General features: G+C 34.7%; 2 protein-coding genes across 6 annotated transcripts in view; one reads left to right on the top strand and one right to left on the bottom strand.

Annotated features, from left to right (window-relative positions):
• LOC145739404 (potassium voltage-gated channel protein Shaw-like) overlaps positions 1-19,339 on the top strand; it is a 91,693-nt gene that overhangs the window by 44,557 nt on the left and 27,797 nt on the right. For 3 of the 5 annotated variants that reach the window (XM_081994855.1, XM_081994945.1, XM_081994993.1), the window contains exon 2: positions 2,131-2,148. The exons of 1 other annotated variant lie outside the window; for it this stretch is intronic. The gene's annotated coding sequence lies outside the window, so the exon portion shown is untranslated. Of the gene's footprint in view, positions 1-2,130; positions 2,149-6,884; positions 7,016-19,339 lie in introns of those variants that run through there. One more of the 5 variants, XM_081994899.1, reaches the window with a different exon arrangement.
• Positions 15,908-16,750, bottom strand: LOC145735279 (uncharacterized). The gene has a single exon (XM_081989127.1). It carries the CDS (start codon positions 16,748-16,750, stop codon positions 15,908-15,910), a length of 843 nt encoding a protein of 280 aa, XP_081845253.1.

Raw genomic sequence — 19,339 nt, 5'->3', positions numbered from 1 at the left:
AAAATTTTATTTTTTGTTTTTATTTATTTCTAACCTTATTTGAAGAGATATCCAAAAACTAAAAGTATCTTTTCATTGCCACTTTTTCCTAGCTATTCGATGATGGATTCAAATTTGCCACACGACGTTTCTTTTTTTGTTAGTCATCATCAACTTTCTTTTTTCTTATGGGCGCCATATTGGATTTTTAGCCCACCAAATAGTACGTTTTATTCTGATTTTAGTGATGTATAATAACTTATGATTTGCTTCATAAATAACAAAATAATTCTTTCTTCTTTTAATAATTGGCTTTGAATTAATGGGCCGTTTTATAAAATGTCATTATTTGACAGTACTTGTCAAACACGATAATTCGGACGATCATTAGAGCGTCAATCATAGTTAAAAATGTATCTAGAAAATAAACCCCCGCAGAAAATGTTATTATTATACAAGCATTGCTGAACTATTTAGGTTAATCAGAAAAAGAGATTTGTTAGCATTATCTCTAACTTAAAAGGCTCATTTATGTTTTCAAGAGAAAGATAATCATTTTAGGAACTTTTTTGCCAAATTTCAAATCCATCATTGAATAGCTGGGAAAAAGTGGCAATGAAAAGGTGCTTTTAGTTTTGGAATATCTGTTCAAATAAGATTAGAAATAAATAAAAACAAAAAATCAAATACTCGGAAAATCAAAATTTTTAAAACGGCATTTGGTTGAGCTTTACATTGCGCAACTTTGCCCCAATGGGCCTGTCCCACAATTTTTTTTTATTTCATAATTACAAAGACGGATTGAAAATATTATACCCGTATTTTTTTGTTTTCAAAAATATTAAGTCTAAATAGAAAAAAAAATGATGATAAAAACTACATTAATCTCATGTTTGTTTTTTGACTTACTACACTATCAACCAATCAGCGACAAGAAGTGAAACAGATGGCGTGCAACAGCCAATAAAATCGCCCAGAATTACGTACGTCACATGCGCGCCAAAACAGATCTTTTAAATTTAATGGACAAATTCAAACTAATGTAGGAACATTTACGACCATAATTTTTTCTTCAAAAATATGAAAAATTAGTTTATTGATCCTATTCTTTCGATTCCAGTCATTAAAACAAAAATTTATGATATGTGGGATAGGCCCATTTAAACTTTCTCGTATCTCTTATAGTTTCCGAGATCCCAATGGTGAGCGTCGAATTTGAATTACCCTGTATATGCCAAATACTGTTAAGAGCGTTATAATAACCTGCAAAGTCGAAATATTACCTGATTTGTAAGAAAAATATTAGAAAATGGCGCGAATCTAAAGATACTATTATTTAAACAATCTGTAATTGACCAGTAATTTATTGACAATTGTCATAAATCTCAAAAACACGTCTTGTTTCCATAACCGTATTAAACTAGTTTAATAAAGAAAAAGAAAGAGTTTTGACATTCGTGACAGATATCATGTGGTTTTTAGAAGATAGTTTTGCTAGGCAGTCACGTGACTACTGTCAAAATAACTGTCATAAATCTCAGAAACACGTTTTGTATCGAATGCTGCAAAAAACTTTTCTAAACCACGATTTTTGCAACTTTTGAGCATGTTTGACAGTCAGAGACAAAGTTGCTTGTCAAACCCATTTGGAATATTTATTAAATTTCCTATCCAATAATCATAATAATCATCTTAGCATAATCAATTAGAAAAAGTTTGATTTACAATTTTATATTAAAATTTTGAAATTCCTTACAAATATCAGATGATAATCAGGTTAGCAGAAACCTTGCGGTGGTTTTGACCTGGAAAAGTAACCATATAATCCTGAAACGTTCCCGCATAGCGGTTTCGTAATATTCCAGAAGGATATCTATATTTCCGGACGTTCCGAAAGTCTTAATAAGCGTCTTCCCCTTATTGTATAATAAACTCAACCTCGTTGATAAGCTCTCTTGTTTCCTCTTTTCGGCCCTTATTAAAACCTCGTAACAAACTCGCGTTAGGGGAGGGGATATCACGGTTTTAATCTGAAACTAGGGGTGGATTTCGCGCCCGCGTTAAATTCATTTCACGCGATTAGAACGTGAATTTACCGTTTTAATATCGCACCCTTTAAAAGGTACTTACTAATCCTTTTCTTTTTTGCAGGTTCCACCAATGGATAAGGTGAGCGCACATTAATTGTACACTAGTACGGTCCTGTATCTTTCGATCTTGCAAAACTGTAATGTACAGTGCCTTTAGGATCATTATTTCTGCTAAAGCATGACGTTTCTCGGAGTGTTAAAGTGCGATTTACTGTTCGGTGACGTCATGTCAATGTACTATAAAGTCCCTGCCTGAAACCCAAATATAACTTTCGACTGTGAAAAATTATTTTAAATTTATTAGTGTAGTCACAGTTCAACTGATGTCGATAAATTTCCAAAGTAGATATACTCTGTCAAAAATTTTTTCTATTCGGGTGCGGTATAGTGCACTTTTCTGCACTTATTTAAGTATGGGAGGGAGTACTTTTTCTTACCGCATGCGGTAATATTTATTTACATTACTAGTGTGGTATGATAAATGATACAATATTTTATCTACGATTAACACAGAAATTAGCAGTTTTTTAACTTTCAGTTACGTAATGAGGGATTTTACAGCCACTAAGGCGATGAATTGAAACTAATTGGCGACGAATGATTGTTTTATTGTACTCTTAGTAGTGCAAAGTGTAAAGGAAGCTTTGTAATGGATCATTACCGTGCTCATTTTACGTAATGACCAATTTTATCATTATTTTTAATTTTACACCAATATTTGGAGAGTGTGATAAAATATTACACCAATGATCGGATGATAAAGGGTAAATAAACATTAATTTAATGATAGAGACTCGAGTGAATGGTGGTTTTTTACTAAATCGGGGACGGGAAATTCAATGATCTTGTCCGTTTTTGCTTATCTGCTACGCAAGTCTGGTTTTTGCCCAGTTTTCCGGCCTGGGTAAGAGATAGTGGAAATCTGACAGCGGGAATGGATTTCCTGACCCCAAATTAGTCGAAAACGAGTGGTCCTCGTAATATAGTTAGTTTGACAGTGTGAAAATGATCCTACGGAAAAATTGCGACAAAATGCAAATTTTCTGATAAAGGCACGAGAATTGAATCATGAAAATTGATCAAAACATGAAAATTGGTCCAAAAACTAAAAAAACGAGCAAAATGGTGAAAAATGAATCAAAACATGAAAATTGGTCCAAAAACTAAAAAATGAGCAAAATTATGAAAATTGATCAAAATCACGAAAATTGATCAAAATATGAAAATTGGTTCAAAAACTAAAAAATGATCAAAATCATGAAAATTGATCAAAACATGTCTCTTTATGGACATCAACAAAGCATTTGACAGCGTATGGCACAAAGGACTACTATACAAACTACACAAACTGAATACTCCAAAATACCTAATCCACATTATTAGAAACTTACTGGAAAACAGACAATTAGAAATACGTATAGACAACACCCTTTCCTTTCCCTTTATTCCTGAACAAGGACTACCACAAGGATCGCCTTTATCACCCTTCCTCTACAATATCTACTGTCATGACATATACAACCACAATCTACTTGACAAAAACTACATAAGCAAACATGACTACATTCTACAATATGCTGACGATACAGCACTCATAGTTCATGCCAAAACTACGGCAAAAGCTGTAGAGGAGCTTCAGACATTAACAAACCACACGACGGCATGGTTCTACAAATGGAGATTAACACCAAACCCCACGAAAAACCAACTACTCTTACCAAATCACAAAATAAAAGACAACTCTCCTACAATAACAACAGACGGTAATGTAACTACACCAAGCCCAGAAATAAAATACTTAGGGATAACACTTGACCAAAAACTCAAATTTACAAAACATGCACAAAATGTGAGAACTGAAATTATTAAACGAACTAAACATTTCAGAGCCTTGACGTACAAGAACAGAGGTATAAGCACAAAAACTGCAACTAAAATATACAAATCTATTTGCAGACCTCTACTCGACTACGGACACATACTAAGAGTTAATGCGACCAGCAAAACAAAAAAACACATACAAACTACAGAACAAATTGCACTTAGACTAGTAACCAAGATTAGACATCCTCAAAACCCGCTACATAACCCAACCAACGAATTACTCTACGAACGGACACAAATGACAAAAATAACAGAACGATTAACGAAACTAGAGGCAAAATGGAAAGGCAACCCCCACAACTGGACAATTATAAACCCCATCTCCCTCACAAGACCAAATAGACAATCTCGCTACGCCTTTCCTCAATATACTCTGTTGGAACATTTTACCTAAAAAAACGAACTATTAATTTTAACCTTTTCTTTGTAAAACATTATATTTTTTTTTTTTTTTAACAAATATTTAGTACATAAGTTTTGTTTCTGTAACATTGGCAGAAAGACCGGTAGGTCGATAGCCTTTTTCCTCGGTAATAAAGATGGTTTATATACATGAAAATTGGTCCAAAAACTAAAAAATGAGCAAAATCATGAAAATTGGTCCAAAAACGAAAAAATGAGCAAAATCATGAATTTTTTAGTTAAGTTAAGTTAGTTTAGTCAAAATTATTCATAAATCCACTTTAAAACAATTTGCAATCCACCTGAAATGTATTATTTAAAATGTCACTCAGATGCAGGTTAAAACCCATTAAATACTTCCGACAAGAAACACTTTTAAGAGATAATACGTAATCCTGCTTTTAGACTTGAAACAGATTTAAAAATTCTATTATTTAATAATAAAAAGTCGAGTACGTTATGACACAATCATTTATAAGTGTAGTGTCTGCGTGGTATTTTCCATTATGGAACGGTCGGTCGAGAGGCTTGGAAAACAGTTTTCCCTTGACGTGCATACATTCGCCCCACTCCGAGACCGTAAATTATTTGCCGGAAGACATTTATATTCATTCAGTAATACGGCGACACTTTTCATATTCCACCAGCCGCCGAAAATGAAAAGATGAAATATGCGGTCTTTGACTTTGATAAGTGCACATAGCGCATTCCGGACGTATTTCGTAAATTAGAATATATTTCAGACATGATCGTTCGGTTAGTGCAAGGTTTAGAAGAAATCATCTAAAATAGAGCTACATTTTTTGCGGTATTACCAATTTGCATATTTTTATTATTTAGTTGAGATTGCTTCTACTAGTAGTGTTAACACGTAGATCACGCAGTTCTCTAGTGAACCAGTCTCGGAGATAGTTTGTCGTTCTAAATAATAAATCGAGTTCCCGAAACGGAACATGTACGAACATTAATGGCACTCGGTGAGAGCTCGTTTATAAGTAAAATCCTAATTTCGTCGGCACAAAACTTGCTGCTCAACGCCCTTAGTTCGGGAACAATTCCTGCGGTTCTACTTCCTTAGCTTTACTCTTTACAATATGTATTATTATTAGGGTACATGCTTAAGTGTGTGTAAAGTTACAAAATCCGAGTGAGAAATAATATATTATGTTATTAGGCGTAGAAAGAGGCGATTATTGTGCTGAGCTCGGAATTGTCCGACCGAAGCGAAGCTAGACTTTTTAGCTGCATAGTTTACACTTTTTCGCTTTAAAAATGCTTGCACCTTTTTATACGATAGAATATTTATACTGTCTCAGCTTTAAGCATGGAATATTGCGCCCACATTGTCGAACTCTTCACTTACCTTACTTAAATGGGCAAAATAGGCCAATACAACATTTTCGGTAAAATTGACCGCTCTCTGGCCCAAGTGGTGAATTTATTGACCTGCCAGGAATCAAATTATTTAGCGTATTTGACGCTATTGCTGCTAAAGCAGGTGGTGTACAACTTATTTTATCACTATCACTCATTTTTGCGATTTAGGTCGCTTTACGGCTTCACTGAAACTTTATTTGACAATACAACAACGCAATTAGTAGTAATTTTGAATTAGTGTGCCATGGACATCACGATTTTTGACAGATGACACAGTGAAAGCGTGTGTGTGTGTGTGTGTTGTGGTTACGATGGCCACTCGTCAATGAGACGTTCAGCCAGTTTAACAGCGCGATCACGCGATACACGATTACTAAAGTTCCGCGGAAGAGGCACTTGCGTGCGTCTGAGAAACTCTCATCCCTCCCGCTTGCAGAATTTTACAAAAAATACTAATATGTGTACACAAAAAAGTCTAAGAGCGATTAAGGGCACGATCCGAATAAAAGATATAGTCACTCCTCGTGGAAACTATAACCATCACTGTCACATCCACGTGGTCTTCTCCTAGATTTTCATCCTTTCCGCCTCTAGGAAGTGCACCGCACAAGACAATTCCCCGTAGACTTTTAGGAATCGACGCTTCCACTTAGAGGTCCCACCATCTCCACTCGATCGGCTGCGGAATTTGGTCGTCAACCTCAAATTTCCCTGAACACCGCTTCAAGAAACGTGGTTTCTTAGCGACAAAAAAATGGCGCCCACGAAACAGACGTGCGATACGTTTCAGGTTGACCATCAAACTCCAGTGAAAGCGTAATAAGGTAAACATGGGATGTGTATCGTTTTCTAGCCATGTTAACCGATTAATTCGGACTAGTAAATATACATATATAACGGTTACTGAAAAAATATCATTCTCATAGAACAACGGAGATTTGAAGCCTGAAAACCAGAGCAAATGGCCGATAACATTTTTGAAAGCCTATTTTTCAAGAACCGCGTTCCGTGTAAATTCGGAACGCGTAACCGTAATCGACAGATGACGCTAGACAGCCATGATACGCCCTCTGTTAGACAACTTTGGAAATAGCTTCGTGTTATCGTATTTCGTATTAGCCGTGTTGTGTCAATCAGTTTTTGTTTTTTTGTGTCAGTCCGTTTGTTGATTTTGAATTTGATCACAATTTTAGCCCTGACACCTTCAGGAAAACTGTATTTCAGAATAAGAACATGAAAGGATTATATTGCAGAGCCAAGCCTGACAAGCCAATCAAAGCAAAGTAAGTGTTGCATTAATTTCATCTGCTTTTTTCTAAATGCAAGGCTTTTAGTCTGGATCAAGTTCTGGACATTATTTTTTTACCTCCTAGGATATGAAATAGCCTTTCTACGCCGACAGTAACAGGTACACAATAGGCTTATTTTAGACCGCTTGAAAAAAAATTAAATTTTCAGATAGGATTCTTACTTACTTAAAACAAATTAACGTAAAATTTGAGCCACTTGTCTATACAAAAGCGAATTAAATCAACAAAGAACGAAGATTTAATATCAGTCAGGGAGGCGGAAGTGAACAACGGCATCTCCCCCGTAATAATAAACGAAAAAGCTCTCGTTTTTGATCAAAATCAAATCAAACCAGTTCTGTTTACTCCCCTTTTTTTTCTCGTCTGAACGATTTAATTAGAATCGGAAACATTTTTCGAAACATCGCTTTAATCCGAAAGTAAATAGTTTATTATGCCGGACTAATTAATTTCCGCAACCAAGAAAACTCCATTTAAAGCACTTTTTAAATAGCTCAATTGGAAAGGTTAAAATTAAAAGTAAACTATTTAAATTGCTGATTTTTACGAGTGGTAGACTACACAATTCTTTGATACAAAAAGAAATTATCCATTTACAGGGTTTTATTAGTTTTTTTTTCTGATTTACTTTGATTATGTATTTCCAAGTAACTTTCAGGGTCTGGTACGATATAGATTTCTTCGTAAAATGAAAAAATGTAATATACTGCCACGACATTTACAATCATCATTTTCAAGACAAAAATTACATTGACAAATGACAAAACATCTTACATATTTTCATTAAAAGGATTGTCATCCATGACAAAACTACCTCAAAAGCTGCAGAAAGACTTCAGAATCTGACAAACAATACAACGACATGGTTTTATAAGTGGCGACTGACACCAAATGCCACTAAAAATCAACTTATTTTGTTTAATCATAATATCAATATAAACACCCACTATTACAGCTAACGGTCACATTACTGAATCCAAAAACGACATAAAATTTACGAAACATTAGAACTGAAATTATCAGAAGGAGAAAACACTTTAGATCACTAACGTACAAAGATAAAGGAGTAAGTACTAAAACAGCCACGTCAATTTATAAATCCATCTGTAACCCTCTGCTAGATTATGGAAATGACACCCAATAACCCTTTACATAATCCATCCAACGAACTCCTTTATGAACGCACACAAATGACAAAAATTTCAACTAAATGGAAAAACATCCCTAACAACTGGACTATACTTGACCCTTTTTGTCTAAGAAGACAAACGAGACATTCCCAATTTTCCTTTCCCTCCTGCACCGTATTGGAACAACTTAGATTTTAATTGTAAATTAAATTTTGATATTTTTTTGTAAATATTACTGTTAATTTTCGTTCTCTATGTAATTGTAACACGGGCAGAAAGACCAATTGGTCGATAGCCTATTCTTTGAGAATAAAGATTGTTTATAGGTATATGAAAAATGGTTAATGATGCTGTTTTTGGAGAAAAAAGATGGTCAAAAGCTATACCAAAGATTTAAGATAACAAATAACAATAAACAAATTTTTATGTCAAATTTACCTTCAAATAATTTTGCAATACATATTTCACTGTGAAATTTCACACATATTTTACTGGTTCTATTTTCATCCCACTGTTCGCTTGCTTGCTGCTGTTTTTGTGTTTTGCCACATATTTCGTCCAAGTTCCAAAAACTTAAATTACAGCACAAATATCATTGCTTAATAATAAACTACTGTCTTAATGAGTTTTGCTCTAAGAATGATCTTATTTGTTCCTAACCAAATAAAGAAACTACGCATGTTTTCAAAGAGGATTTTGACACATCTGCAGATTGTTGTAAAAGTCATCTCTAGAAGGTTTAAATATTTCATTTTATTCAGGATCCAACAGAATTCCTTGTGGAATATTCTAAAAATGTCAACTTTTTACGTTTTTTAATTAACATTCTGTCATCGACATGTGTGTGTGTTTCATTTTCCGAGACATCGACGTAAAGGGCAACAAATAAAAGGGCCTTGTGACCGCCATGGATTATTTATCGAGTCGAATACAAACAACATGGTTTATCGCAATTAATACGAATTTACCTTTTCAGCAAAGAGCGTTGTCGAGCGAAATAAAGGGTCGTCGCCATGGTCGAATGTTTTTTACGCGAAGGGCTAATGAACGTTTTTTACAAAAAGGGTTCGCGTTACTACCGGCTTCAAATTAAATTCCGATCCTAATTTTGTCCATCCTGAAAATTGTGTGCAACACCTAGAAAATTGTTGTTGCGTTTTGGAAAGTTAACTTTCAATCACCAAATGACCAAATTAGAAGGTTCATTTTTAGACTATTTACTCTCTCGAGATGGTTATTTTTTACGTAATTTGATTTTTCAGTCCAATTTCTTTCCGGCCAGACTCTCCGACGATAATAGTCAATACAGATTTCCCCAAGGCGGACTCGGACTTTGTCCCCAATATTGCCAATAATTAACTTGGTACGAGGTTGCAATCCAGATTATAATCCGTGGCATATGACAGAAATATTATAAATAGTGCGAAAAGTGGTAGTTTCTTCAACTAGAAGACTAGTATAAAAATAATTACCATCACATCTCTACCAATTATGAAACAGCTAGCTATGTTTTTGTTCGGTTCTTAGCATGGAAACTCTCAAATTCAATCCCATAGAGGTACAAAACAACAAAACATCTTTGAAAAGTAATAAACTCAGTGTGACTCTTTGTGTATTCTTTCTGCCTGGTAATAATAAACATTACAAACGACTTTCTAATATACAGGGTGGTCCAGTTTTAAGTGTCAATAATTCACCATTTGATAGCCAATCAAAAAATAAGTTGACTTGCATTGTGGCATTTTTCTGAAAAAACGTTTCCTAAATAAGATACAGTCCTCCAAATTTCAATTTAAAAAATCGTTTTATAGTTTAAAACTGAACATCCAAGACTTGTGAAAGTCCAAATTTGTACTGAATAGTCTAAAAACTTTTTTACTACTAGGAATGGTCTTATGATTCGCTTTCTCAGACTGCCATCCTGGTTGAGTGTCTGAAACTGGCATTCAAGAACTAAAAAAAGTCCGGAATTCAAGACAAAGATTGTATTGTGCATGAAACTCATTTTTACTACTAAAAATAATATAAAAGTTGACTTTTAATGCTAGAACTGACTTTACTAGGACTAAAGAGTCCAAAAGTATATTTTCAAGACTTTAATTGGTGTACAACTCAATTTTCTGGACTGGACAGCAAGTCTAGAAGTAAATTAAATTTTCGGACTATTTTATTTCTAGAAATTAGTTCTCAAGACTATTATTGTAGCATTTGGTACCAAAATTTTTTACTTTTATTACTGAAGAAACTTGACTTTTGGAAATAGTCTTAAACTCGATTTTCAGTCTTAAAATGCACTAAAAACAGTCTGAATTTCTTAGAGATGCTACAATTTATTGCACCTATGAGTGTAGAAGTCAATTTAAGAGTGAAGAAGCTTGAAATAACATTTTCAAGATTATGGTCAGTGGACAAACTGGCTTATAGGCCTGATAAGTCAAAAACTTTGTAAAAGTCTTGAAACTCAATTTGAGGCACTGAAAACAGCCTTAAAACACTAAAAACCAGTCTAGTTTATTAAGAAATACCCGAATTTTTAGCACTGAGGTGTCTAGAAGTCGATTTAATAGTGACAAAGCTTCGAATGCCATTTTAAGTCTATGAAGAATGTAAAAATTGTTTTTTTAAGTTTGCTATGTCAATAACGTGGTGAAGATAGTCTTGAAACTCGATTTTCCAAGCTGAAAGCAGTTTTGAAGCACTAAAAATAGTCCAGAATTCGAAGAAAATGAAAAGCAAAGTAAAAAGCACGAAAAGTTAGTTTTCAAGACAATTTTCATGAATCTAATGTCAATGTCCTGCATCTAAGACTATTTTCAAGACTAAAATATTGAAATTTGTCTTCAAATTATGAAAACTTACTTCAAATGCAAATTTTAAGCTTCTGATGTCACTTTTCATTAGTTCACATATTTTGGGGTTCAAGTCAATTTTTGAGGTTTAAATGTATGAATTTGTAGTAACAAATTCTTGAAAAAGTAGTTTTGATGTCTACAAGTCAATTTTTAGTATTAAAGTCTCTCGTTTTGCATGAAAACTGGTTACAAACACTATTTTTAAGCTTCTGAAATTTTTATCTTTTCTAATTCACTTTTCAAAACTAAAGTCTTTTAGTTTGTCTGGAAACTATGAAAACTGGCTACAATAATATTTTTTAAACTTCTTAAGTGAATTTTCCGTTTCCAAGACAATTTTTAAGTTGGGTTGGGTTAGTTTTGGGTCTTTGACCGTAATAACGTGTAATAAAGTGCTTGTTCCAAATTTGATCAATATTGCTCCAACGGTCTGAAAGTTATGACAAAAAAAAACGATTTTTTAAACAGAAATTTGAAGGACTGTATTTTCCTTAGGAAGCACTTTTCAGGAAAATGACATAATGGATGTCAACTTATTTTTTAATTGGCTATGGATTGGTGAATTATTGACATTTAAAACTAGACCACCCTGTATATTATGCAGAAATGTAATTTTTTAGAAAATTTGTATCAGAAACACTCGGAGAGGAAAAAAAAAAGATTATCGAGGATAAATTTTGTTCAAGCGACACAAAGTACAGGCTGACACAAGCAGATGGAATCCTTCTTTTTGAAAGTTTCAGTCTTATAAATTCGAGGGCCAGATTTATAGGCCGTATTTTCCATATCCCCATTTTATCCGGGAAATTGATAAGGAAAATCGGATGAGTTATTACTTTTAGGCAAAATTTCTCCTTTTTACATCTTATTATACTTGTTTGAATAACTCTGTAGCTATTCTGTAGGGAGAGTCAAATAATATAATCTTCTTCAAAAAGGGTTAGAAAAAAGAAAGAGATTATCCATTGTTTCAGTGTTCTGGCCACGAAAGATTCAACGTGGGGGTTGCTTCGTATGAATGCTGAATAAAAAGCGGATTGCAGCTGACCTAGAAACACGTGTAGCTATATTTCAAAGGGAATACGAAAAGAGGGCCGGAGAAGGACCGAAGGCGAATGCAAATAGGGCGGATGGAATTTATGCGGCGCATCATGTTTAGTGCACCTGTACGATTGTGCTAGTCGGGGAATTATTTGGAGATCGAGATGTTTTGTGAAAGAAATATATTAAACGTGACAGCTTTTACTGATTTTGAAGTGAAACGCACAACAAGCATGTAACGATTGCACTAGTTACAAAAAATTTGTTAGCTACGAAAAGTTGTTATGAAGGTATAAAAAATGCAAAGAACAAATACTCGCTTGAGAAAAAAATGCTAAAAGGGGTAAAATATGGAACACCTAAAGAAATAAAGACGGCTCCCACATTAAATTAATGTAACTCAACATTGGGGAATCGTAAAAAGTTCGCTGGCCGTCTGGTCCCCGAATAAGGTACACTTTATACCTCGTAAATGATGGCATCCCTTTTTTTAAGTTGGATATCCGGGGAAATCTGGAAGACATCTGGAAATGGAGTTGTGCCTCCCTCGCTTTGGGACCGGTTTCGGTTTTTCCTCTATTTATATACATACATATGGGAAAATTCTGTTTCGAACGACGCCCTTCGGCATCGTTGCTCTATGAATCGCCATTTTTGCGCGAAAATCAGGTCATCTAATAAACTATTTTTACGGCGCAAATTTTAATATTTGCGCACATAAAACGAGCGCGGAACGGCTTGCATAACCACGAAAAACTGCGCTTCGTCGTGTCGCATATAAATTTCAGGGGCTACGAGCGAAGAAAAGAGATTTCTAGTAGAAACGCGAACGTATAAAAGAAGCAATTCCAGTCGGAGTCATTCTTTTTTTTTCGGACGACGTATTTGCCCTAATGGCGCAATAAGATACATAGAATCTAGCGCGTAAATCACGCTTACTCAAAGCTCTAAAGTCTAGCCAGAACTTTCTAGAGCCTTTGGTAAAGTTCCCAAACCTTCCAGACCTTTTCAGAAGCGTCTAGAACTTGTCAGATTGTTATACAGGGTGGTCCAGTGTTAAATGTCAATAATTCACCAATCCATAGCCAATTAAAAAATAAGTTGACATTCATTATGTCATTTTCCTGAAAAGTGCTTTCTAAGGAAAATACAGTCCTTCAAATTTCTGTTTAAAAAATCGTTTTTTTTTTTGTCATAACTGTCAGACCGTTGGAGCAATATTGATCAAATTTGGAACAAGCACTTTATTACACGTTATTACGGTCAAAGACCCAAAACTAACCCAATCCAACTTAAAAATTGTCTTGGAAATGGAAAATTCATTTAAGAAGTTTAAAAAATATTATTGTAACTAGTTTTCATAGTTTCCAGACAAACTAAAGGACTTTCATGCAAATTGAGAGACTTTAATACTAAAAATTGACTTGTAGACATAAAAACTACTTTTTCAAGAATTTGTTACTACAAATTCATACATTTAAACCTTAAAAATTGACTTGAACCCCAAAATGTGACTGAACTAATGAAAAGTGACATCAGAAGCTTAAAATTTGCATTTGAAGTAAGTTTTCATAATTTGAAGACAAATTTCAATATTTTAGTCTTGAAAATAGTTTTAGATGCAGGACATTGACATTAGATTCATGAAAATTGTCTTGAAAACGAACTTTTCGTGCTTTTTACTTTGCTTTTCATTTTCTTCGAATTCTGGACTATTTTTAGTGCTTCAAAACTGTTTTCAGCTTGGAAAATCGAGTTTCAAGACTATCTTCACCAAGTTATTGACATAGCAAACTTAAAAAACAATTTTTACATTCTTCATAGACTTAAAATAGCATTCCAAGCTTTGTCACTATTAAATCGACTTCTAGACACCTCAGTGCTAAAAGTTCGGGTATTTCTTAATAAACTAGACTGTTTTTAGTGTTTTAAGGCTGTTTTCAGTGCCTCAAATCGAGTTTCAAGACTATCTTGACAAAGTTTTTGACTTATCAGGCCTAAAAGCCAGTGTGTCCACTGACCATAATCTTGAAAATGTTATTTCAAGCTTCTTCACTATTAAATTGACTTCTACACTCATAGGTGCAATAAATTGTAGCACCTCTAAGAAATTCAGACTGTTTTTAGTGCTTTTGAAGACTGAAAAATCGAGTTCAAGACTATTTCCAAAAGTCAAGTTTCTTCAGTAATAAAAGTAAAACATTTTGGTACTAAATGCTACAATAATAGTCTTGAGAACTAATTTTTAGAAATAAAATAGTCCGAAAATTTAATTTACTTCTAGACTTGTTGTCCAGTCCAGAAAATTGAGTTGTACAGCAATGAAAGTCTTGAAAATATACTTTTGGACTCTCTTTAGTCCTAGTAAGGTCAGTTCTAGCATTAAAAGTCAACTTTTATATTATTTTTAGTAGTAAAAAATGAGTTTTTTGCACAATACAATCTTTGTCTTGATTTCCGGACTTTTTTTAGTTCTTGAATGCCAGTTTCAGACACTCAACCAGGATGGCAGTCTGAGAAAGCGAATCATAAGACCATTCCTAATAGTAAAAAGCAAGTTTTTAGACTATTCAGTACAAATTTGGACTTCACAAGTCTTGGATGTTCAGTTTTAAAATATAAAACAATTTTTTGAATTGAAATTTGGAGGACTGTATCTTCCTTAGGAAACGTTTTTCAGAAAAATGACATAATGCAAGTCAACTTATTTTTTGATTAGCTATCAAATGGTAAATTATTGACACTTAAAACTGGACCACCTTGTATATGCTTTGGTAACGTTCCAAAATCTTTCAGATCTTTGATGAAGCTTCGAAAAGTACCCAGAACGTTGTAGAGCCTTTGGCAACGTTAAAAAACCTTTCAGATCTTTCAAAAAACTTCTAGAACTAGCCAGAACGTTCTAGAGCCCTTGGCAATCTTCCAGACCTTTTCAGACGCTTCTAGAGCTTGTCAGAATGTTACATGAAACCTTTGGAAACGTTCCAGATTCGTTCGTTCGGAATTCGATTAAATTTAGATGGTTTTCGAGTTATGCTGAAATCAACACTAAAGCGACTTAAAAATGCTGAAATTGAGAGAGAGATAACTTAAAGTTATTATTTAAAACAATCCTTTCACAAAAATCGAGCAGAGGCTATTTTTGCTAGTTTTGAAAATATCAATGTGGTCCCAACAGACGTAGAATGGCTCAAAAGTAATCTGAGAAATTCTGAGAACATTTTTCATACTTTCTAGCATAAACCTTTTTTCAACTCTCCCCCAATTTCAAGTTTACAGCCGATGAAGTTGTTAAACTAATGCAGATTAGTATTTTAGATGCTTGTTAAGTAGACGGCCATAAACTCCCCGCTAAAGTGTATGTTTGCTTAATTAAAGACATTAAGAGATAGTGAAGGGTTACGTCAGTTAATTAGGTCGTTCCTTAGGGACGTTTCTTGTTGAAATCCCTTTAAGACCAGGCGCTCGTTTTAATTTCTACTCTAGCATCAGAACATCCGGGAATAATGCAAAGGGTCAGTCGTTTTTTTTAAACCCGCTGATTCGTGGATGTGTACAAAAAAAAAATGATCTTTGTTAACTACAAACTTTGGTTTATTTAACGAAATAAGAACGTGAAAAATAGTAAACGCGTGATTGTTGCTTTTGTCGAAAGTCGTATCGCTTCTGTTCTTGCGGCACACACACACACACGTCCCGTCTCTCTCTTCTCAGTCGGGATCGCGGGGTTGCCACTGTGACTTTTTGTCTATCACTTTCGCGTCGTAACATGCCGCCCGCGTTGAAAAATTAAAGTTTTTCAAAAAAAAAACACGCACTGAACTGTCGAAATCGATTGTTCCTTACTGAGCGTTTTCTTCGCATTGAACCAGCTCGTCCTGCATAGGGAGAATACACACCTTCTTTAAGGATCGTCTGGTAATGGTTCCATTGGGCAGCCTTACTGAGACCACTCGAATGACATTATCGTAACCGGGATGTAGCTCCGTCACTCTTGCTAGAGGCCATCTTAAAGGGGGAAGGTTGTCCTCAACGAGAATTACTAAACTTCCAACTGGCAGCTGACTTCTGAGGTCGTTTTTGGTGTTCCACTTGTTCCTGACCTGGAGAAATGCAAGGTACTCTCGGGACCAACGGTTCCAGAAATGTTGAAACAACTGTTGTAATTTTTGGTATCTGGATAACCGTGAAATATGCATATCCTTTAAATCTTCTTCCGGTGGACTTAACAGTGAGTCGCCTATTAGGAAATGGGCGGGGGACAAAGGTAAAAAGTCATTGACATCGTTAGAAATTGGTACCAAGGGACGCGAGTTTAGACACGCTTCAACCTGCACAAGCAGAGTGTACATCTCCTCATAGCTTAGAGATGAATTGCCTAATACGCGCCGAAGGTGAAATTTACAAGACCGCACAGCAGCTTCCCAAAGCCCACCTAGATGGGGTGATTTCGCGGGTATGAAGTGCCAACGAATTTGGCTGTCAGCTAAGAATTTTGTCACGCTTTCATTGTGATCTTTTTTGTTGATTAGGTCATACAACTCTAAAAAATAGTTGTTTGCGCCTACAAAATTCGAGCCGTTGTCCGAGTAGATGTCGTGAGGTTTACCTCGTCGTGAATAAAATCTCTTTAATGCATTCAGAAAACTAGAAGTTGACAAATCTTTTACCAGCTCGAGATGCATAGCTCGAGTAGCAAAACAAACAAATATGCAGATATACGTTTTAATTAGCTTGGTTGTTCTTAGAGTTCCGTCCTTTACATAAATAGGTCCGGCATAATCCACCCCACATTTGGAAAATGGTCTACTCGGTACTACTCTTGAGCGAGGAAGAGAACCCATTAAGAAATTTGTCGGTTTAGGGTTGACTCGATAACATACTTGACATGATCCGATTATACGTTTTACGGCATTTTTTCCATTAATAGGCCAGAACTTCAGACGTATGATAGATAAAAGATTTTGAATACCAGCGTGCAAATTTTTTAAATGTGCTTCTCGTATTATTAAATCGGTTAATCTGTGCTTATATGGCAGTATAATAGGGTGCTTTTGTTCGTATTTTAATTCTGAATTTGTTAGTCTACCTCCTACTCTAATTATACATTCTGAATCAAGAAATGGACTTAAATTTAATATTTTGCTGGTATTGCTTGTCATTCCTTTGCGTTTGAGATCTACTAACTCTTGCTTAAACACGCTATGTTGAACTAATTTTATCAAAACCAATAAAGACTTGTCAAGTTCGTCTACAGTAAGAGTGTTGTATTCATAGGTTTTCTTCAACAAGGATCGATTTTTAAACCTGAGAATGTAAGCAACTACTCTAGTTAGTTTTGTTAAACTAGAAAATTTGTTGAACAGATAGTCGTTGAAACTTGGATTGATTGGTAACTCAGTACTTAAATTTACAGCTGCACATCTATTGTTCGTAAATTGTACGTTTGACTTTAACTCTGGAAGATTATCAGTTATGATTGTTAAGTTATCTTCGAGCTCAACGTCAAGACGGTCGATCTGTAAAAAGTCAGGTCCGTAAAACCACATGTGGTTATCCACTAACTCTTTGGGATTTAGCCCTCGTGATATGATATCTGCCGGGTTTTCCTTACTCTTTACATGTCTCCAATTTGTGACGTCGCTAAGTTCGGTTATTTTTGCAACCCGATTAGCTACAAAAGTTTTTAAATTTTGAGGTTCTATTTTTAGCCATGCTAGTACTATGGTCGAATCGGTGAAATAAGTTGTTCGACAAATCGGTAAGTCAATAATATTTTTGATTTGGTTCATGAGTTTAGACAATAAGTGAGCTGCTAAAAGTTCTAATCGTGGAAGTGTCTGTTTTTTCACAGGAGCTACTTTGGATTTAGCCGTTAAAAGGGTAATGGTTTTCTCACCGGTTTGAGTGGTCGAACTAATATAGATACATGCGCCATATGCTTTCTCAGAGCTATCACTAAACCCGTATAGCTCTATAGTCGAGTTCGGTAACGTCACGTGTCTTGGTACCTTTACATTATTCAAGTGTTGAATCTGAGATGAAAATTCAAGCCAATTGTCAACCAGGTCTGGTGGAATATTGTCATCCCAATCCAGATCTAGCTTCCAAAGACTTTGTATTAATAGCTTTGCTTTAATCGTGGCAGGGCCTATAAGACCAAGCGGGTCGAAAATTTGAGAGATAGCTGAGAGAATCGTTCGTTTGGTAAATTTATTTAAGCTAAATTTTACGTCAACTATATAATTCAAAGTATCATCGACAGGATCCCACAAAATGCCCAACGTTTTTAGTTGTTTTTTATCACGAAACAAAACTAAATGGTCTTCATTTTTATTTCCGTTTAACTGCAAAATGTTGTTTAAGAACGACTGATTGTTCGATGACCATTTTCGTAGTTTAAAGTTTGCTTGAGCCAAAATTTCTGAAAATTCTTGATACACTTCTGTACATTCAGTTTCATTATCAAAACTCGCTAAAAAGTCATCCATGTAAAATGCTTGATCAATTAAATTTGATGTTCTTGGATAATTAGCTCTGTTTTGTAATGCTAGCTCTTGTAAACAGCGTGTGGCTTGAAAAGGTGCGCTTGAAGTACCGTATGTGACAGTTTGTAAATTATAAACTTTAATTTTTTCTTCCGGATTCCATCTCCACAATATTTGTTGGAAACGATGTTCAGTTTCATCGATTAGAATACAACGATACATCATTTTGATGTCAGCACTTAATACATATTTACGTAAGCGCATTCTTAATAAAATCGAGAACAAGTCTGGTTGTACAGTCGGGCCAACTAATATCAAGTCATTAAAGGAAATACCTGAACTAGTTTTTGCACTGGCGTCAAATACTACACGACATTTTGTAGTAGAAGAGTTCCTCAAAACAGCTGAATGGGGTAGAAAATATGAGTTACAATCATTAATGTTTATCGAATCTAGTTCGCCTTTTAACTTCATATGTCCTAATGTATACTCATATTCTCGCATAAAATCTAAATAAGCCGTCTTCAATTCCGCGTTTTGACCAAGCTTTCTCTCTAAATAATAGAAACGTTTTAGAGCCGTCGTTTTTGAATTGCCAAGTTGAGAATTTTGATTTTGGTTAAATGGATATTTTACAATAAAAGTACCGTTCGAATGCCGTGTTGTCGTTTCTTTAAAATAGTCTTCGCAGTATTGTTGATCTTTTGAAAGATGCGTTTCGTTAGGTAACTCCTCTAGCTGCCAAAATTTACTCAAAGTTTCTTGTAATGTTTTATTGGTTGTTCG

Source organism: Ips typographus, linkage group LG1 (assembly GCF_016097725.1).
Source record: "Ips typographus isolate SLU linkage group LG1, UJ_Ityp_2.0, whole genome shotgun sequence".
Classification (NCBI taxonomy): domain Eukaryota; kingdom Metazoa; phylum Arthropoda; class Insecta; order Coleoptera; family Curculionidae; genus Ips; species Ips typographus.
The sequence above is the reverse complement of the archived record's forward strand: the minus strand, read 5'-3'. Positions and strand labels throughout refer to the sequence as shown.